Source organism: Macrosteles quadrilineatus, unplaced genomic scaffold, assembly GCF_028750875.1.
Source record: "Macrosteles quadrilineatus isolate MER2022 unplaced genomic scaffold, UCM_ALF_1.0 Scaffold_9__3_contigs__length_116548681, whole genome shotgun sequence".
Classification (NCBI taxonomy): Eukaryota; Metazoa; Arthropoda; class Insecta; order Hemiptera; family Cicadellidae; genus Macrosteles; species Macrosteles quadrilineatus.
The window spans coordinates 4,033,701-4,057,592 of record NW_026542602.1 but is presented as its reverse complement, the minus strand read 5'-3'; the positions used below and the strand labels follow the sequence as shown (position 1 = coordinate 4,057,592).

The 23,892-nt window shown below is 31.2% G+C and overlaps 1 protein-coding gene across 1 annotated transcript in view; it reads left to right on the top strand.

Moving 5' to 3' along the window:
- The first annotated feature begins 4,694 nt into the window (after positions 1–4,694).
- The window catches only part of LOC129004339 (beta-alanine transporter-like), a 31,395-nt gene continuing 12,197 nt past the window's right edge, over positions 4,695–23,892 (top strand). Inside the window, exons 1-4 of the mRNA XM_054432897.1 lie at positions 4,695–4,906; positions 18,879–19,062; positions 19,889–19,992; positions 21,012–21,166. Of these exons, the coding sequence (XP_054288872.1) occupies positions 4,707–4,906; positions 18,879–19,062; positions 19,889–19,992; positions 21,012–21,166 (643 nt within the window). The 5' untranslated portion in view covers positions 4,695–4,706. The remainder of the gene's footprint in view (positions 4,907–18,878; positions 19,063–19,888; positions 19,993–21,011; positions 21,167–23,892) is intronic.

Here is a 23,892-nt window from a genome sequence, read left to right as displayed (position 1 = left end):
GTCTTTTTCGAAATCATTTTTAGCCCATTTTCGTTTTTCAATATTAAAATTAATATAGGGCGCAAGCCATTTAGACTGTCTAAATTTTAAAATTCTGTGGTATTTTGTAACAATCAAACCCAATTCCTCATATTTTTGTAATGCTTTGTAATGTAAAATATATTTAGTTTTGTCATTTAAATTAGGTATTAATTTGCCATTCATTTTCTCTGGTGCTAATGGATAGTCATTATGTAAATCATGTAAGCTTTTATCATATTTTAAATCAACTTCTAAAATGTATCCAAACTCATCATTTTGATTATATTTGTAGTCTATCTCATTTGTCCAACGAAATCCATCCACGGGCAGTGGCTCACACATTGCTGTAGAGTATAGCGAGTTACAGTCTAAATATATTAAATACACACTCTCTTGATTGGGGTCATAGTGTTCACCCATATATCTATTATTGGCTTTAGCGTAACGTGTGGAAATCATACTGACTCCTCCTCTAATCGCACTTTCTATGAACAAATGCATGTCAATATCTTGAAATAGTTGTAATTTTATACCAGTCATTCTAAGACAGGCCTCCCATGTTAATCCAGGAAGTGAATACATATGTACGGGGTCCAGTTTGTAATCCTTTAAACACAGGTCTCTAAATGTCTCAAACACATCAGCCAGTAGCAATACATCTGTTTTAAGATATAAATCATGATATTCTTGTAAATTATTTATATTAAAATGGGTCCAGACATTTTTAGCATGTTCGTATTCGTTGGAAGAGATATGTTCTTTAGTTAAAGTACTGTAAAATTTTTCAATTGGAGGTAGAGACTCTGCGAACTTATCTGGTCCCGTCATATATTCATATGGAAATACGCCTTTACGTTGTAGTAGTGGATTGTCTATGAATCTAAATGTATTTAAATTGGAAGCTAATTTGTATAATGGAAGGGACAGAAAGTTATAGGAATCTAAAAATATCAAATCATCAACAGAGAATGATATATATTTTTCCATATCTTTAGCTATACAATTTAATTTATGTTTATTAAACTTTCCCAAGTGTTGCATTATTAAATGTCCATCGTAATTTTTCAAGTTATGGAAGAATATTGGGATTTTCTTTGTTACTTTATAGTTTAAATTACAATCATTGTGGGCAGCTCCACGGTATTGCCCAGAGGAATGGCAATGATCTCTCACCCTATCAAAATATAGGGGCTTTTCACAAATGTGACAGTGTGTTGAGTTTTGGAAAGATACCTCTTGCTCAGGAGTCATTACTAGGGGAATGTATATTGCCATTTGATTTTTAATATAATCATAAGTCTCAAATAGCCTTTCGAAAAACACATCCATAACATTTATACCACTGTACAACTCTTCAGAAATAATTTTTGAATCTTTTACTACGACAAATGCAAAACCCGATGGAATATGTATATTGGAGTTTATAAAGCATTCAAAATCAGCATAAATTACATATGGAGCTTTAATTTGATATTTATAATTTTTAAATTGTAATATATCTTGTTTAGACATTTCCACTCTTTGCGCATCAAAATTCTTACAATATGTTATATGACGTTCTAATTTATCATTGGTGTAAAAATGTTGCAAACACAGCTTGCAAAAATGCTTCTTATTGTTATCTTTTGTACAATGGAACATTAACTTATCAAAATCACGAATTAAACAATAATGTGATTTACGACCTTCTTGTAATAATAATAAATCTACATGGGTATTACTATTCAGTTTGGTTGTTCTTAATGGATATACACATTTCTGGTCTTCAACTCCAAATACATTAACACTTATATTATTTTGTGTTTCAAATTTATCAATATCAGATATTGTTACGGGATATTTTATATTTGTCATATTTAACTGACTTTCATAGGGTACATAATTAGAGACTCTATTAGCATTTTCATTGATACAATTCCTTGGATATAAAGCTGCTAATATCGACCAAAGGAAACATTTATTGTCAAAATTTCTTATATTTAGAACTGCATGTTTTGATTGAATACTCTCTGGTGTGGGGATATATGACTTTGGAGTTAGGGGTTTATACTTGTAAACATGCAGCTGCCAATACTTAGTATGGTCATATATCCAACCACTGCCTTGGGCTTGATATTTGTGAATGGATGCATCAATCTTTAAAAGTGCATTTTTAATTTGAGGCTTTAAATCTCTTTTCTCAATAATTAAGGTAGTAAGACTTCTAAAATCCACTATACATTCTTTTTCATTAACTAATTTTCCATTTTTATCCATTGAATATTTTATAAATTTAATTCTCCTAACTAAAGTCCATTTTATTGGCAGAGGACAAGACTTGAGAGCATTTTCAAGTTCAGCTCTAATTGATTCACCAACAAATTTTATCATTGTGTATGGACAATTGTTGCAAGAATTGATATGTCTTCTAAAATGGCCAACAACATTTTTCTTACAAAAATTACAAGTCTTGTGACTTTGTAATATATGTGATTTTAAAGCCACATTATTATCACAGATTAAATCACAAACCTTGCACAGTTTCACATTCATTTGATGAATTACCTTGTAGTGGCGAATCAGGTTACTTTTGGTGGAGAGCGACACGGAGCAGTGTTGACATGACGGCTTCATGTTTAGGAATGAGGACTTGGGCTGATGTCACCTCTATTTATAGATTTTCCGAAAATTTCAAAAATTTTAACCAGAAATTGTGAAATTTTCAAAATTTTTAACCAGGAATTGTGAAATTTTCAAATTTTTTAACTAAAAATTAAGAAGTTTTTACATAAATTTCAAAATTTTTAATTAGAAATTACTTCAACGGGAGGTCACCCACTCAAGACTTAATCAGTATTTGCCACTAGAGACGAGAAGACTGACCATGAGTCAGGAGCGCGCACGAGTTCGCGTACAAACCTCGATCGATTTTGAGAATATATATGAGAATGGATATGGATTTGAAATAGTAATGGAGTTGTACAATGGTATTGAACATTTATATAGGCTTGTATAGGCCGAGAGCTGGATTTTTAAAAAAGTGGTCAAAAAAAGCTCACCATGTTATTCTTATGGGGAAAACATGCCTAAAGTGATGTCATATTGCTAGTTCGCCACTACTCTACATTTACACTTGTAAGGGTCAATAAATATAAGAAATAGCTTTTTTAGCTTAATATCGAATATATTTATGGGGAATAAGTAAGAAATAAGGTTTGACAATTTTATAGGGATATTTAGGCAAAAGATCAGGATTTTTGGTTTTAGTGGCCAAAAAATGATCCCATGTTATTTCTTATGGGAAAACATGCCCCAAGTGACTTTAAACCCGTATATTATATCTACTTTAGTGCGTGTTGTGTATTTGTGTGTGTGTGTGTATTGCTCAATTCTTGGTTATATCATATAAACTCATATGCATGCTGTTGCTATATGTAATATAAATGTTTGGAACCAAATATTCTTGGAGAAGGATATCAGTGTCAATGGGATAAGAAGAACATCCTGGGCTGAATATGGGATTTATAACTTGTATCTGTGAGCTCGTTTTGCAGCAAATATCAATACTTCCATCTTCTGTGGTAGCAACGCTGTCACATATTCAAAAATGAGTTTTGCCAGTTGTTAAATCATAAATTGTTAAAAATTGTTAAAAGCCAAAGGTTTTAGCGAATTTCCCTATAGGGAAGTAGCTATTACCGTAGGTCTCATGGTAAGACTTAGGCCCAGGACCGATTTACTTTTTCATTTTAATGTCCCCAGAGGCCAAAAACACCATTCGTTCAAATTTTTATATATGTATATATATATATATATATATATATATATATGCGTCCGTTAGAACAATAACTCAAGAAAAAATAATCCAATTTTGATTAAATTTAATATAAACGTGTTAACCTACGTTTATTCGAACGATTTCGCGAACCAGCATGATCGGATTACGGGAACGGGTGTTTATGGGGGGTTTTATGGGGTAAAAGTTACGTTTTCCCATTTTTCGCCCTAAAAACAAACAAATTTGCAAGTTTTTACCAAACCATATTGTAGAGCTTAAAAAACTAATAATTTAGTAGGCCTATATTGACACGTTACTATGCGCCTAATGGTTACGGAGAAAATTTAAAAATATTTTAAATAATTTAAAATACCTATGTTATTCTTATAGAGAATAAGTAGGCTTACACTGTTGTAGTTTGCTTGTTTATGAACATATTTTAATCAAATTTGGAAAATGCATTCATATCTTACTAAACGAAAACACTTTTCTACCCTCCCTATTGCAGCAAACCTAAGTTGTCTGTACACTAATGCTATTTAAATAATTATTAGGGATTAGGATTAGGGATTAGGGATTAGGGAATAAATGTGATATTTTTGAGGAGACATTGTAATATACATCCAACCAGGCAAATAGAAATTCGCTTAGTCTGCAGGTTTGCTGCGGTGGGGGTATTTACATTTCCACCAAAATTTTCCGCTAAAATCGTTGATAACGTAATAAACTAATCGTCCATAAAACCTAAATAAAAATTAAAACATTTACTGTATCCTTCAAAAGACAAAAGCCTAATCGAACCGCATCCACATCCTTATAAAGGACAAAAGCGTGATTAGCCTGTGGGAGGTGGGGGCAACAATGGCCACCCCCACCGATGGGTCGCAACTCCCAAATACGCTCAGTCGCGCGTCGTCCTCCCAGACGGATGGACCTGGACGAGATCCTCCCGGATGTAGGACAGTTTGGGGCATACCAAAAGCTGTTGTTGTACTTTGTACTATTACCTTGTGTGTTGCCATGTGGCTTCCACGCGTACAATCAGCTGTTTATGGCCGCGGCTCCCCAGCACTGGTGTCGTGTCCCGGAGTTAGACCATTTGGACCCTTTCGTCGCCCGGAACCTCAGGTATTAAGCGTATTTTTGTCCTTGTGAATATAAATATTATACTCCTCATTGAATTAATGATTAAACAATTAGGTGCTTTATTCGTTATAATACCTCCAATATAATCCTATCAGGTTGAAATGTACCATCTAAAAATATATCATGTTTAGCGTCTCTTCCTTTTAGATTGGAGCCAAAGTATAACCTAGACCTTCAATCGTGTATTGTTAGAGACCTACACAGTTACAGCCTACAGTGTTACAGTCTATGGTAGTAATGGACAATTGTACAACAAGGATATTAGTAAAACATTTTTCTTTTGGTTATTTAAGAGCTCAACAATTATCATTTGCATTACTGTTACCACGTCAAAAGATTCGTTTAAAGAGGTTGGAGCATCTTATAGCCATGAATTTCCCCACATATGTTGGTAGAACGTATTATATATATATATATGCTAGGAAGGGGTGGGCTCATACATGGTTTTCTGAGGTAACACCGGAACGCAAAACCACACCATCGTTAAATTGTTGTCACGGACAGCTATGCTACTGAGTAACTCACCCACTCATAGCAAAGGCTTGGAATTGCATTTATATCCTTCTCACTGTTTATTTATTTGTTGTGTACAAATTTACTATATTGTGCATTCCTATAAAAATTATTTTATTTTTGTTGGTTATTCATTTTTGTTTACTTTGTGTTAAACTAAAACAGTAAATTAAATTTAAAGGAGGATTTTATGTTGTATTTTTATATAAACATAGGTATATATATATATTTCAAACATGTAGTGAAATAATAGTAAAAAAAAAATTTTATGATATTTTTATTTTACACTAAGAGTTTATTATCTCACATTGCACCTGTAAGACTTTACATTTAAAACATTATACACTTATTTCTAATTTACAATAACTGAGAATATTTCCAGAGAAATACCAACGGAATATATTCATTGTGGATAGGAATATTCAATGGTGAAGCTCTAAATCTCCAATATCAATAAGGTTGCTACTATATATAATTATGATGTCCCCCATGCAGTTGGCAGATCCTTAGCTAACATCGTTTACACTCTATTATTGATACTACAGTATTATAGTAAGAAATTATACTATTATCCAATAATGTGTCACCATAAAATCAGTGTTATTATTTTAACTTGCATACAGTTAAAATAATATTATTATTCCCAATGTTGGGGTGATATTTATTTTAATTACAGCTGCCTAATGTGTTACCAGCTATGGTCATGGGATCCTTTCTTGTGAAATCAAAGCCACATGCATGTTTTGGCTTCATACAGAGTTTATGGCGATGGTCGATGGGTATTTGCATCCAGTATTTTTGGGGACACAAAAGATACGCTTTTAAAATATAAGAGAGAACAAATTTCATATTTTACTTCATTTTCGTGTTGTGAGGCTCTTTTCCCTGAATATAAGATAATTGTTATCGTTTTCTGTATAAATACAACTTTATGGTACTAAAATAATGAATCATGCAAATTAATGAATGAAATATGTTTCCCTACTTAGTAGCTAAAATTAATTACAAGCACATATCACGCATTGCACAAAAAATATATAGTTGAAATAAACTGTTCGTGATGTTTGAGATATAATTCACTAACGATAAATAGTATTATCATAAATAGTAAATACAATCCGTATAACACTACCCTGACTCTGTTTGTAAATTGCTTTACTAAGGCAATCTTTTTAGTCAAGGCATACTTTTAAACACCCACATTTTTTGTCAGCTTGTGTAAATTTTATATTATAACAATAACTAAATGTCCTGTCCATAAGTACATATAAATAATATTTTGTATATGGTAGTCACTTTGTTTCCTTGGATGATCATCAATAATAACAGAACGTTGTATTTAACAAAATTATAACATCTTCAGTGTGAATTTACATATCAGAAACCTTGCATTATTTCTGAAATAATGCATAATAACTTTAGTTTCACTCTACTCTGTGTGGGAAAAAAGAAATGATAAACTATTATGTGTTACAAGAAAACCATTTCTAGCAAAGTAAAAATTGTTATTACTGAAGGTTTTTTTATGGTTAACACCTAGCATGGAAACATTTCACTACGGATAATTGTACTCACTTAAGTTCTTTGGAACTGAGAGAATGCCTTGAAACTACACAACAGCAAACCAATAACGACATTCTTGTTCGACAAACTTATGTCAAATTAAATATATTTTCATCTTGTTACATAACTCAGTTTCACAAACCAGTAAAACTGCATGGCGGGAATATATTTCCCCCCCCCCCCCCCTAAAATGAATTTGGGACCTAATTACCATATGAAGAGATAGTATTTAATAAATATTTTACTAACAGATATTTCACACTAATACAATGGCGTTAGGTGATTGTAATATTTTAGAAGAAAATATAATTTTTGGACTTTTTAAAATATATTTTATACGCTAATAGGTTTCTGAACTTGAAGGTTGTTTTTCTTGTCAAAATAAAAATAAATTAAAATTAGAAATTGTATAACTGTTTGTGCAGTTTAAAACATAATTATTTTTTACTATCTGTTACCCTCGGGCTTCACCCCGTTTTAGTTCATAAGTATTGATACAATTATTGATTGGTTAAGTTAAGCTGAAATAAACAAAACTGAATACAGAAATACAAACAAATAATTACACCTGATTTTAATAAGTAAATAAATTAAAAAAACAACATACAAATAAGGACAGCTGAGGTATTTTTTTTACATTAGGTATAAAAGTATAATAAAGATATAATAAAGGTAAGATATAAAAGGGAAAGTTCCCTTTGGAAAGCAATTGCCTTAAAGGGTGATTTATGAAATAATGGATAGTTTTGCGCAAGGTTTCTCGTCATGACGAACATTTTAAGTATATGGTTTATGGGGGTGTGACTTGTAGTTTCATGGGTACTTTTGGCTTTATATATAGATTTTTGTTTGCGTTTCTATAAATTTTAGCACTTGGATCAAAATGATCGAAAAACAAAATAGTAAGAAGATATTTTTTTTTATAATGTTCATAAATATGAGTTTCCTACAATTCAATTTTAAATGGAGAAGCTTGACTTTAAATAACAAAAATATGATCATTTCTTTTATTCATATCATATCTGATATACAAAATAAGAATTATATAAACAAAACAGACCCTTTTAACCCTCCCTGTAGCGCAAACTTAAGTACTCATAAAATTTGATGATGTTTAAATAGGAAATCAATGTGACAATTTTAAGAGAATATTTTAATGAATATCAAGACAGGTAAATTTAAATTAGCTTAGTCTGCATGTTTGCTGCAGTGGGGGTATTTTTAATTTAAAACCCAGTGGTAAATTATAGTCATATTATAAATAGTCTAAGCCACTGGGGAAAAATCATCAAGCTAAATGTATTAGGAGCTTTCATCATATTATAAATGATGTATTTCATTTTTTTTTTTTTTAAACCACCAATTTCTGAGAACACTACTTATCTTTGATTTTACAGTTACTTTGGTTGCACGCAAAACTAGCTCTCATGTAAGGAAACAAAGGATATCAATTGTTAAACAGCAAACTTTTTTAGGTCTATTTATGCTTATGAAAATAATATCTAAAATGGCATTGAGATAACTATGTTTTAGACAAATATTACTGTGAAACTTATTAGTCAATGATATTACATATTTTACTATTTATAGTTTACTGGTTTTAATAACTCATGGTTCTTTTTACTAGGTAAATCTACAGCTCAAGTGGTTTAAATCTGTAACATAAATAGTCATAAAGTGTACTTCCATTCATTTAAGTGTTACTCAAATATAAATTTAATTTTTATCCAAAGAAGTAAATGGAGTATTGTTATGTGTAGTATTGAAAACCCTTACTTTGGCAACAAACAAGAAATCGAGAGAGATATCAGTCGTTTCCAAACTTGACAGTAATTCCCTATGAGTTATTATATACTTTTTTAGTAGAGTGGCTTATAAAGCACAATATTATGTTACATTTTTAAGCATCTTTATTGTGTTTTGTAATGTTTCTTTTTTCTTCTTACTTTCGTAGAACCATAGATTAAATGAGTAGACATGTCTAAGATGTAAGTCCAAATTATTTACATAATTACCGTCACAGTTTAACGAAATATGTCAAGTTAGTACATTGTTATTGAGCTGTGATGGGAATTACGTAGGTAATTTAGTCTGACACTATGTCCAACATCTTGGAGGCTAGAAACATGGATTGTAAGTAAATTTCCATCGAAAAAATCACCTAGGCAACAGTGACAGAAAAACATATAAACAAACAAACCATTCACATTATTGACAGAGTGGTACAAGCATACCATTGAGATACTAACTAGCCTGTGTTTATTGGTATATAGTACTTAAACTAATCATAATTTCATAATAATTATGAAACTATTCATCGCTTTTACTGAGGCTTTTACTTCTAATACGAGTAAACTATTTACGTACGATGATCCCACTGTGAACATACCATCCTTACAAAAAATCTTACCTACCTACTGAATAGTTTGTTGTGTTTGGAAAGGATACACGAGAGAGATCGAGAAATGCAAGGTACAATGCAATGAAACCTAGATTGTAATGCAGTATAAATTCTTATATACTAATTAGTTTGAGAAACGCGTTAGCTAATTATTTTAAGTGACTTAATAATATGAATAGACTATGAAAATGGTCCATATATCTCGGAGAATTGTTCTTCTTTTACAATTGCTGCTTGCTGTATTTTTAATAAAAAAATCTCGTTTAAACATTCTATGACGAAAAACATATTGGTAGTACAATTTTCTGTAATAATAAAATGATTATACTAAATTCCGTTTAAACAGTGAATTTAGTATATTTTTTAGAATAAGTTGAAAATATAGTTTTCATTGTAAGATAATAAATGAACATTTATAGCCTTAAAAATGAAATAGTGTATAGGCCTACATCTGTTATGAAACTGTTACCGTGTTTAAATCATTATGGAAATTCAATTAAAAAAAAAGGTGCTTTATAAAAGTAGATTACCATTTCGTGGCTGATTATGTGTTAATTTTAAATTCTAAGGTAAAATTTAGAAACACCTTTTCAATCGTCTCAAAGGGTTTTATAACTCGTTTCAAAATTAGTTTCAATTCTAGCCAACGGATAATCTTATCCGGTCTGGAATTCATTTTGCAATTGAATTCTTTGACATTTAAGGCAATTTAAAATCCCCGGCAAACTCGCATTTCATATAAAGTAGGTAGTTCCCTCATTTATTTTCAAAAACATTATCATCGTAATTGTGTAAATAGTCATGTTATTTCATCCTTAAAGATGTTGTTAAATGTTAACAGCTATTTAGCCTTATACTGACTGGCAAAAAGCTTAAAAAATCAAAAAGAAATACGGTTTAGTCAGTTGTTTGAAAACTAATAGGCTACTTTTGGCATAATAACGCTTTGCCTAGTAGTAAACATACATAGATTAAAACTATTTAATAAAACTGAAGAAAAATAAGCTTCAACAGCTATTTATAAATAACTTCAAATGATTTATTAAATAAAAGCAATAGTCTAGACATGGCCTTGCAGTTTATTTACCCTTAAAGGGCGAGCCTCAAAATTATGCTAAACTAAGAAACAATCTTCCCCAGTGTACTAAAGTAATACAAGGTGGCTATTCAATTGCTGATTTCAGAGTCAGTATATTTTGTTGTTGCTCTTAATCATATTGTTTTTTTTTTATATTTTAGTCGCACAAACCCTCTAATATTTCGTTAAACTAGTTTTTTTTTTTCAATTCTTTTTCTACGACGGCATACTTTTTAAACTAGCCTTTTCAATTCAGTTCTTAGAATTGAAAAGATTCACTTAATAGAATTGTTTGTTTACTAACAGCAATTTAATGTTACTTAACAGTACAAGTTTTGACCAATGAGGTTCCTAGGATTGAGAGAAAATAAGTATAATTGTACTTCGAACGTCAACTTAACAGGAATTAAGGCCAATGTCATTGATTATACAATGAGTGAGTGGTTGAGAAAATGAGTCGTTGCATCACAATCAGTAGCAGTGAGAGGTTATGATTGTTAGTAACAAAAAAAAAAACGGACGTAGGTAAAGTAGTGTACGCAACTCGCGTAGTTAGCCTTTAAGACACTCGTAGATTTATGAAGTCACTCGCCAAGGCTCGTACCTACAATTTTTGACTCGTGCCTATCCTTACGCGATCGTTGTGTTAACTTCTATTTAACGCAGAGTGTAGAAAATTATTAATACGACATATTAAAAAATCCAACTAGACTGGACTGTCAATTTTTTTTAAAGGTAAACTAAAAAAGTTATAGGCCTACTGTATTTAACAAAACATGATAAATTATAATTAAAATACCATAATGGTATGAAAATGAAATATGCAAAAAACAGATATCCAAGACCCTAATTTTTGGAACACATTGTTCTTTAATGGTATTTTTTACTGTATCTTGCAAGTATATATATATTATATATTTTTTATATATGTTTTATATATATTATTATATATTATCTTGCGTATATCTGTTGATCTATAACTCTTTTTTCCAGTTTATTGCTTCCCAATTGTAAGATAACTACTATTTTGTTAGTGTTTTGTAGTGTTAAAAATGTTATACAGTATAAGAAAATACATTTTTCTTTAGGGATGTCATAAAAGTGGCGTACGATGCTATATACGTAATTTAAAAAGATTAAACTAAACTTGACGTCTTCCATGCATTCGTCCCCTATAAAATAATTTTCTTATTTATATTTTTGTGCAAATTAGCTTTTGGCAAAACTGTTTTAAGCCAAACTACGAGTGTCGAGGTCGCCGGATAGGAGGGAGACTACTAGTATTGTATTATATCTCAGATCATTGCATTTATAGATCAAACGTCCCTGGAGATCAAACGCTGGCATGTCTCTAGGTCTGTGATCTTCTCCACACTAATCTTTTGATCGTCAGCACGTATTGATCTCTGTATCAGTAGTGTTTTTGCCTCTGCTTCTTTCGAAGAAATTCTGTTTTTAACCATGTAATGCACCTGTGTTTAGAAATAGGAAATCCTTACTTTTTTACATTAAAATATTTCGTAATTTAAAGATTTTTCGTCAGCCACGTAATGGTAATCTACTTTTATAAAGCAGATTTATTTAAATTTGATTTCCATAATGATTTAAACATGGTAATAATTTAAAAACCGATGTAGGCCTATATACTATTCCATTTTTTAAGGATATAAATGTTCATTTATAATCTTACGACAATGTAAAGTATATTTTCTACTTTCTCAAAATATATACTAAATTCACTGTTTAAATGGAATGTAGTATAATAATCTTATTATTATAGAATAGTTTACTACCAATATGTTTTTCATCATAGAAAGTTTAAACGAGATTTTTTTAAGACAGCAAGCAGCAATGGTAAAAGAAGAAAGATTCTCCTAGATATTTGGGCAATTTGTCATGGTTTATTCATATTATTAAGTCACTTAAAATAATCAGCTATAACGTATTTCTCAAACTAATTAATATATAAGACTATATACTGCGCTAAAATCCAGGTAATTAACTTTTCATAGGATTTCCATCCTAAACTAATTTAAAATATAGTAATTTAAGAATTTCTCTACCTTTTATATTATTTTATCTAACTTCAACAGTAATTAAATTAAAGTTACCAATTTTGCATTCGGTACGACGTTTCTATATGGATAAGTTAAAGCAAAGATGTTTTCAAATATATCCAAATGAAAAAGTATTATTTAAAATATTATCTTCTCGAATCTGATTTTCAATGGAACAATATTTCGGGATTACTGGTTATAATTATTGTTAGCCTAGCCTAAGTATTATACCCGTTAACTAATATAAAAACTAATTAAATTTATATCACAGTAGGGAAAACAGTATCACAATACTTAATGTAATAAGTATTTTCTCTGCTACATCTCTGTTTCTATTGTCTTAATTAACCGTTCAATATGATTGAGGTGGCATTGTGAACCTTATGATCCAGCAGACTAACGAAAGGTAACTAAGATCACCATTTCCTTTAGGGCTTTGCCCCCAAGACTTCTTTTTTTCAAGATTAAGTTTGCTTTTAAAAAGTCTGTGAAGCTAATTTTTTTTTCTTAACGTTTTAACATGAATTTCAATGTGAACAGCTGACTTTTCAGTTAAATATTTGGCCACAGTCAAACACTTGCATTGGGCTTGCTATGAAAATGAGTTTCTAGCCTATGTAAAACGGTATAGTAAAACAAAGTTTATTACAATTAATAGACTAGATTAAGGAAAACTCAATCAATATAACGTTACTTTTATATGAATTTTGTTATGATTTTACGAACATTTTGAAGTTGTAGGAGGGAAAGCTTTGAGTGTAATGAGACATCCTAAGGTGCTTTAGTGGACGAGGTCAAGATTAACTCCTTTGTACCAAACTAAGGGTAATTAATGTTATTCAAAGAACAGTGTCTACCCTTGGGAGCCATTGTTATGAAAGACAAACCTGTCCATCTACTTCTGGCGTAATTTAATACAATGCTGAGGAGTTTTCTTAACAAAAGATTTTTTTACAGTTACTGTGAATAGTGTTTTTATTACTATATTACTGTGTATTGTATCGAAATGCTATTGAAACCACATCAATTTTATATTATGATTTCTCAGTTAATCTAAGACTTATCATAACTAAGGGGGTTTGGGCCACTTTCTCTTCAAATGATTTGTTTTATCTTACAAAATGCCATCTGTATTGAATCTAGGACTCTTAAGATGGGCATGTTATGTATAAAAAAAAAACTGTGACTCGAATATTCAAAATTATATACTAATTAAATTTACTTAATTAAACAAAATAGTACAAAGTATTGCCTTGGAATAAATATTTTAATCTAGACAATATTTAAAATTTATAAGAATAGTGTTTTACCGGTCTTATGCACTGTCTTCTGCATTAAACAAGATAAAGTTAGTTCACATTCATGTATATTTTGAAAACTTATTATAAGTTTATACATTAATGTATTACAATTTTCTTACACATACATATACTTCCAACCATATATACTTCCATAGATGGTTTGGAAGCTTTATGGAGTTTTTTTGATTGGTGATGAGTAGTATGGTATGAATAAGTGTTGAAAGCATCAATCTTTCGTCGGTTAAAGAAAATTGAAAAGGGAATTGCTAAGACTGAAGGGAATTTCTTCCACATAAAATATCCTTAACTGTCTTGTACTTTTTAATTTTATCTTTTAAATAGGGTATTTGAATTTTAATTTAAGCAAAATATTGTTAAATTACAAGATTTAATGTTTTTGTGGTCGTTTGGATTGTGTTGATGGCCGTTAAATATTTGTATCGTGGCACAAAAACTATTAAAAGGCGTAAGTATTTTATCATGTGATATTTTCTTCATGATTAATCTGATTAGTATATAAATAAAATCCTCAATAACGCAGAGCTTAGATATTTGGTGTTCTGTGTTAACAAATTTTAACTTAAAATCTGATAAATTAAGTAAGATCATTATGCTTATTATTCTGAATAAACTAGTAAGAAGACACAAAATAAGAACGACTTTAAGTTTTACTTCACTATGTTTTATCACACCCCAAAGTGTATACGAAAAATGTGGTGTTGTAGTCAACCAAAATGTCTGAAGGTGTAAATTTTTCAATGTTTCAATTTTTTTTTGTTCTCATCTCTTATGTATATAATTTTTCTAATCTCATGTAGACAATAAAATAAAATAGGAGTTCCAGGGTTGAAAAGTATAGAGGAGTGAATATTGAGTAATTGTCACTGGTGTGGTGAACAAAAAATTAAAATAAACAATCATGATATGCTAGTAATTTTGCGAAAGAATTCAAATTATTGTTGGCAAGTTTTTGATTGAATGATTTTGTAGCTACAAGAATAGATCAGCTGTTAACATAATTTAATACCGATTTGAATCCACGCTGTTCAAATATTTTCTTGAATTTCAACACGATTTGATTCATTATTCGCAAAATGATCACATTATCCCAACAAATCATTTTAATTTAACTTAATATCTAAATCAAATCGAGGTGAACAAATTGATTACCCCGCAGACAGTATCAACTAAAAAAGGGTATTTAACCGAGAGACAGAGTTAAAAATCCTTGAGTTTAGTCTTTCATTTCAAATTGAATTTCAATTATAAAAGCATTCGTTATTTATTCCAGGGGGTGATTGGAATAACACGTCAATGTTTTATCTTTCCTGTTTCTGCCATAATAAAAACCCATATATTGTTATAGACAGTTTGTTATATAAAACAAAATTCTTTCAATTAATACAAACTAGTCTATTTATACTGTATATATTGAACTTGTGTCTATTGTTGATTAGAGTATAACACTCATGTTTTTCTTTAACAGTATTCTTTTTGAAATTTATATTTGATTATGACAAATAAATTTTACATTTTAACAAACAATTGTGTAAAAGAAACCCGTGTAAGACATAGCATATTAGGATTGTTATAGTATAACAATATGTTTACTGAAGTACTAGTTTTGTGGGAAGTGATGTATAAAAGCGGGCAAATATGATGGATCCAAACATGCCAGTCCATTTCCTCTTCAGAATGTTACTGAAAAACGTATAACAATAATGAATTTAACCACCAATACCAACGCAATGGAACTCAACGAAAATCCATTAGAACTAATCGGAGGCTATAATTGAAACGATATTCCCTGTAACGTTTCTTGCTTTCAATTTTGACTTTTTCGTTTAGGTTTTTTGAATAACAATAATTATAGCTATACATTCTTCAGAACTAGTTTTCTAAGGAAATAACAAATTAGTTAAGAGTTAATAAAAAATGTTTGCTAGTTTTAATCAAGCTCAATTTTTTTATATATTTTTATTCTGTTAAGGAGTGGGTTAATTTGTCTGTTGCTACGATACGAGTGAAAATCGTTAACTTAACTTACATGAAAATATTTTATTTTTCTTGCTTATTATAAGTAAATAAAAAAAGCTTTTCTTAATAAGGCTATAAACCTCAGAATCCCTAAATAACGAGATACTCATTAGGAACGAAATATTTTTTAAGTCAAAATATGTAAGTCACAATAATCTAGATATGTCACTAGATACTTTAGGTATATAAATCTAGAGCTAGTTTATATTTAAAATTGAGATAACCTTACTCGTAATTGGAAAATATCAGTAAAAAGCCCCTATCAATGAGAGGATATCAGCCCTTACTATTCTGTCTAAAAGATTGTGAGATAAGATGATACAACATAATCGAGCACGTCAGATATACATGTATGTATGTACGATATTTAGAAAAATAATCAAGAGAGTGTTTCAAAGGGTCAATATTAAAATGCATGTTTAAATTATTCATTCGAATTTGTATGTGGCAATTTTCAGCAAATTCGTTTAGGGTGGGTGTTGAGGGGTTTTAGTAGACGGTGTCTTAAAACACAACAAATATAACGGCAGCCCATCAATCGAATTGTATTTATATCTGTTATTATACTGTATACTCACATGCTTAATACTTGAACTCTCTTGTTTTCGTCCTGTGCATTTCATTATTTATTATTGAATGCGTTAATCATAAGTTTCTTTCAATATGTCTAATTAAATACCTAAGCTGACATTACAAGATAGGTGGACAGGGAATATCGGATTGATTTAAACCATATTATTTTTAATATTCATGGCATAAATCAATATATAAAAGGTGTGTTCTTTCATTCTATTTAAATGTTCAACCCACGTAAAAATGTTAGTGGAACTTGTGTTAATGGTAAGTTTCAAAAGACCAATTGTTTTATCTAACAAACATTCGTGCTTTTCCTCAAATACATGTAGGTGAACATGAACTAAACAATAATATCGTAAAAATAATAATTATCAAGAGTCGTATGAATTTAATGAGGAATATTAATTCCTCATCCATAGCGTTGGTAGAGAGCTAACACGTTGGCTTGGCTTTTTACATGATTACCATGTATTTTAATTACCTTTGTTTTCCTTCCCAGCCCTGGTTTACATTTTTCTTGGGTTGTTTTAGGTTGTTTTGTTTTGTTTTAAGAAATATATCCTTCGTATTAGATATATCTAGGGATTATAAATAAATTTTCACCCCAAGCTTTAAATAAAACATTTTATTGAAATTTCTTCAATTTGTTTTGATTTTCTGTTAATATTTTGTTGTTTTTTCATCACCAACATGACAACCCATAAGGCCAATGTTAATCTTTTTTAGTTTTAAAATCATAATTTTTGCTTATTATTTAGCCTATTTTAATTTATAAGGGGATTCTGCACATCTACAGGCAAATATCTTTCTAACATTATGCGTAGGTTTTTCCTGCAATGAACAGGAGCCGAGAAAAAAGATGTTAAATAAACATGCTTGCCTATTATTATATAGATAATTTGCCCCATGTTAAATAATTTGTCTCCATAAGAATAGTTGAATTTCCATTTTTGACCCTATTAACATAATTATTCTCAAAATACAAATGACACCTGCACATATAGGACCTTTCTTTTAGCATAATCCGAGTGTAAATCGGTCCAGTAGTATGGTCAGTCTGGCTGTAGTAATCTTAAACATTTGGCCCCATGTCAAATCTCCATAAGAAAAGTTGAATTTCCATTTTTGACCCAAACATAAATATTTTCAAAATACAAATAAAACCTGCACATATAAGACCGATAACCTTTCTTTTATTACAACCTGTGTGTAAATCGGTCCAGTAGTATGGTCAGGCTAGCTGTCATAAGTTTTGTAAAAGTGTTCTTAATATATAAGATTGGAAATAGTTTTTATAAAATAAAATACCCGTGCCATATTGTAAAACACCAAAAATATATCAATGATGACTTTTAAGTGTTAGAGGTTATAAACTGCCAAAAGATGAGACAGTGATAACATGCATATGTAGCACCAGGGTGATGAGGATAGGATCACAAGAAACCCAGGCTAAGACAGGATCACGGAAGGATCAGAAAGGATGTGTTGTCGTTAACCTGAACACAACCCGGCAATCCTACCTTGATTGGACAGTAAATAACGTGTTGAGATTCCAGCGAAATCTGAATTAATTTGTCGGTACATAGCTAGTACCGACTAACAGTAGTCATATGCACTACTCTTCAATCTAGCAGGACTAACAGTAATCATATGTACTACTCTGCAATCTAGTAGGACTAAAAGCAGTCATATGAACTACTCTGCAATCTAGTAGGGCTAACAGTAGGCATATGCACTACTCTTCAATCTAGTAGGACTAACAACAGTTTACTACTCAGCAATCTAGTACGACTAGCAGCAGTCATACGTACTACTCTTCAATCTAGCAGGACTAACAGTAGTCATATGTACTACTCTTCAATCTAGCAGGACTAACAGTAGTCATACGTACTACTCTTCAATCTAGCAGGACTAACAGTAGTCATACGTACTACTCTTCAATCTAGCAGGACTAACAGTAGTCATACGTACTACTCTTCAATCTAGCAGGACTAACAGTAGTCATACGTACTACTCTTCAATCTAGCAGGACTAACAGTAGTCATACGTACTACTCTTCAATCTAGCAGGACTAACAGTAGTCATATGTACTACTCTGTAATCCCGATGTGTCAGAACGTTTCATACCTCAGACTCGAAGCACAATTATCACGTAGCTAAAAACTGTCCAATGGGAGTTTGAACCTAGAACCACAAGAAACTAAGCCCTTTCATTACCCCTAGACCATCTCGATTTCCCAACAGCATTTAGTGTTCCATATATAATTTTCATCTGCTTACTTTATCGGAATATTTTAAGAAAATAAAAAATTATTTTTGTTATTGTTGTACAAATATGTGAGTACCAAGAGAAATAATTAGCTTTACCATTCCATCTCAGTATTTTTGGACATTCCATAACCATAACAACCAATATATACTGTTTTAGTATTCCTGCGGAGTGGAAAGAAGGCGAGCCAGTATTCAGTCATTGTACAATGTACGTGCGAAACTACAGTGAGCTGCGATCACTACCTTCCAGTCAACACACTCTAGTGGACACAAACGTCACTAGCTGTAAACATGGCTGGACGTTTGACTACTCCCAGTACGCCACTACTGTAGTGACAGAGGTTAGTTTAATGCTACAAACCATGTTTGTGTGTCTTCTTGAACAGGCTTCGGCGGCCATTTATTCGTGGTTTTGGAGGGATGACAGTGCCTGAAATCCTATAACGTCCCCTCCAAAAAAACCCTCAGAAACTTGTTTACTTGCTAGGATTACTGTACAGAAGTCATTTGGGCCTGAGTATGGCAATGTACATCAAAGTAGGTGAATAGAATAGCGTGTCGTAGTTTTTTATACATTCATTTTGCCCAAAGACCACATATCATTTCCTAATATATGTCTAAATTTGAAAATTCCTGGCAAACCCAAGATTGCTTTGTTGGAACAACAGTTTTAAAACTGGTTTTGTAAAGTTACTTTATCAATATAAGTTAAATAAACCTAATGATTTGTGTGATTACCTTCTGATGTTTTGGTAAAAAAGTTAATATTTGTAATGATCACGATGGTGAATATAACTGGGAATTTAGAGAGAAATCCGTTAAGGAGACCATTAGGATCCAATATGTGCTGTGTTCTGATAATAGTATATACCGTCAAACTCTACAGATATTTCGCACTTAAAAATATTTTAATTTTAACTACGGTAACAGGAGATGGACGAAAAGTGGGAGTCTGGAATTAAATCCATGGTAACCGGTATTATTACTTAGACCATTTCCAATTGTAATTTCTAGGTTTTCGCAGCTGTCCAGCTTAGAAGATCTGTGTCCTTAACTGTAAACAGGGAGCGTCCTTTGACTCTAAGGACCTTTATTCATAGCCAATAGTTTGACAATATCGTAAATAAATTCACAATAATAATTAATCTTCGTATTTCCTTGTTTCAGTGGGACATGGTGTGCCAAAAAGACTTTTATAGCACTTTAGCACTAGTTTTGTTAGGAGCTGGGGGCCTTATTGGGAACTATATATTTGGATATCTGCAAGACAGGTAAGACCGTAACATAAGCTATGTTGTTTATATTTTTACAACCACAAAGCAATAGACCCATATTTGAATCGTAATTACAAGATTGGAGCGTTCGTTGTGTTTTCCTCTCAACATTTTTATTATTCAAAATGTTCAAGCTGAGGATATCTTTAATGCTAGTTTGTCAGGGTGCAAGCAGAACCTGATTTGCAATATTTATATTAGAAATATGCTATAAGTTATAATATGGAATGTTATAAACAAGATAAAAAAAGATACGTGGAATAACAAATCATATATATAGTCTTTATAGAGTCTTCTTTTTATATAATTCATGCTGCTACTGTGAATATAAGTCTTTAAAGATGTTTAACATTGAAATTTAAATAACCGAATGACTTAATTCTTAAAAACTGAAATAATTATCAATTTAATATCTCTCGTATACTAAATTAATGGAACTTAGATAACCAGTAGATGAATAGGGCCTAATGCAGTGTATAAGTAATTAGCCATGTATTCAACCCCCAAGAGGACCAAAGGTGTCTTCATTTACTCTATTTGGAATGGAACTCAAAGGAAGGTCTTTTCGATGTTTTGCTGACTAGAATAAGTTGAGTTTCTATAAACATCATCCTACACGATCTAATATCTTAATATCTTAAGGTGTTTCCTTTTTCATCGTTCTTGCTAAACAAAGGACGTTCTGGTCACTTTACAATAAAATTTTCAAAGAAATATATAAATTACACCACTGAAGTCTTATTGTATGACAAATATCAATTCACATTTAATTGGAATATAAATTTAATTCAATAAACAACCATTCTTGTTCTAAATCTATTACTTTTTAGTTGCTGGCTATATGATAGTAGTTTGATCATGTTTAATAATATCTGAAAAGCAGCATTGTGTATATCATAATCTGAGTTGTGTTCGATTGTATTGTAAATACATTAAAGGATATACATTTCTTTGTTTTTTTGTGTATTTCAAAATTAAAAAAAATTAAAAAACATGTTATCGTTTGTTTTTTTCAGTTTAGGTCGGAGGCCTTCATTTTTCATTTACCTATTTATAGAATGTTTCTTCGGAATCGCCACCGCCTTCGCTCAAGACTTCGCCACCTGGACGTTTTTTAGAGTCGGGGTAGGCTTTACAGTTCCTGCTATTTTGGGCACACCATACGTCTTAGGTAAGACAATATTAAAATGTTTTATTGGATATGCGTATCTTTATAATAAATAATTAAACACACATAACTTTTAATACAAACTTAAGAGGCATCTAAGACAAGTTTCAACCTTAAAAGATTAATTAACAGTTAATCATTCGTATAAGAGACGAAATCTTTTACGTGAAGTAAGAGCTATAGAACAGCATTAAGTAAGAACTAACCAAATATTCTTTGAATTACGGCTGGTGAAGGATTTCGTCATAATTCCTTAGCAAATATAAAGCTAACCATACTGAAACGGTAAAATAAAAATGGTTTCTTATGATTTTTTTACTTATACGTTGTGAATCAAATAGTAATCATAAATGTATGTCTTATAGTTTGTTTTAGAAAAATCAAATTAAAACATAAAAATCAGGGTGATAAAATTACATTTTCAATAAGATAATGAAACTTTCATGAAAATACACTTAATGAATATAAAACATACCCAGCCAAAAATCTAATTTTGGATTTCGTATAGATAAAATGATTCAAAAGTAAACTGTTGAGTATAGACCAGTGCTCATCGCACTAAAGCATGTATTGTGCTGAATATGCAATGCTCTGCACTGCGGGTCTTAATTAAACTGAAGGTCCAATATACTGGGCTCCCTCATGTATTGTCCCTCACTTACCGTTTCCGTCACCTAGTTATTCCCATTAACCAACAAATATTAATCATATTCAAGCTCACTTCATGGAGAAAGTTGAAACACTAAAATGTGAACAATATTTACACGAGATTTAATGACAAAATGTCTAGTAAATAATAAATCTATAGCATATATTATAATGTATTACCAGGCGACCCAGAATTGCTCGTGGTGTTTAGTTTGTATGTAACGTTAAAAAATGCACATAGACCAACATAAAATTGCAATGATATTATGAAATACAATGTAAAATATGTAATACAAAACTTATATAATTAGATTTTCTCATAATCACGTATTGGTGCTATTTGCAAAATTTTTTTGCACGATACTGTGGTCTCGAGTCGTTTAAAAGCATCGTAGGCCTAAATAAATTCGCATTACTGACACAGTAACTAATTACCAAAATAAAAATGCTCTATCTAAAAATAGAGGTATCATTATATTGTTATTTTTTAAATCTGATCCATTGTTAAGGCATAAGACTTGATACAGTATTATAAAGGTTAATGTCATATTTAATAGTTCATTGGAATATATTTCACATCGCGTTTCCTCTACCAATTAATTGATATACTTGATATAATTGATATGTATTTCGTACAGTTTTGTGCTAGGCCTAAGAAAATGTTATTTTTGTTAAAAGCTAATTAATTCTACTGATTTCATACTCTACTTTCATACTACTGAGTACATACTACTCATACTACTCATAGAAAGACGGCAAAATAGTTAGTAAAACTGCAAATGAACACTCCGAATGCTCTAGGATGTGGTTTTCTGTAGTATAGTATGTAGTTTCAAAGGTTAATTTAAGGGTTTGCGAAACAAAGCCATAACATCTACGGTCTGGTACTCATGCTTATTTTATGCTCTTTAAACAATCATTTCCATACAGACAAATAATCAATATTGAAAATGTCTACAATAAAGTACAATAAAAAAATAGTGATAACATATCAGCTGTTGACCAGCATTGTTGCGAGTTGCGAATATTATGTACTCTCTGGTTGCGACAAGTCATTGGATCGAGAAACGTCGCAACAATTGGATCGTCCTCGGCATAGATCAAACACATAAAAGAATGGCGTAATTGGATGGATCTAATATTAATAATCTCTACTTGAGTTAAGAAGTTTTTTTGACAGTTGCATTGAAATAATAATACAAGCATATTTATTTTCGGATCAACAAATAAATGTTAATGATGCATATATTTATGGTTGAAACTACAGAACGTCCTTCGGGTTTCTACTAAATACTCTTTGTTCAGCATTAGTGTATAATCTTTTGTGGTAAATATTCTACGATTTTGAACTTTCGTAATTATCCCATTGCCTAATAAACACCCCAAGTGTATTAAATAACCAATGCTAAATGGTTTTTAAGGGAATGTAATTTTCTTTTGTACTGTATTTAGTTATTTGCCACTCTACTGTAGGTGGTTTCTTATAAACATTGCGATCAATCTAATATATAAAATTCTCGTGTCACAGTGTTTGTCTGCAAACTCCTCCGGAACGACTTCACCGATCGTTATGAAATTTGGTGTGTAAATTCTGTAGGTATGCGAATCGGACGTAAACTATTTCCCGTTTCGAAATTCTTAAAAGGGCTCCGCCCCAGTGGCTCTGGAGTTTCCCATGTTAACCTTATGAGAAATGGAATTAATGAATCTTAACAGCTGTTTCAATTAAACAAGTTGGTTCTGTTCTATGATGTTCAATAGCATTAAAGTTACAAGGATTACCAACAGGGTGCAGCACTATTATTTCTTTTACATTTATGACAACAGCTAATTTGCAACCAAAAGGTGAGTGAGCGTAGCGAACGAACTTCAACCTGGAGGCGAGTTAGCGTAGCGAACGAGCTAACCTGAAGGCAAGTGAGCGCAGCGAACGAGCTCCAACCTAAAGGTGAAGAGCGTAGCGAACGAGCTCCAACCCAAAGGTGAGTGAGCGTAGCGAACGAACTTTATCCTGGAGGCGAGTTAGCGTAGCGAACGAGCTAACCTGAAGGCAAGTGAGCGCAGCGAACGAGCTCCAACCT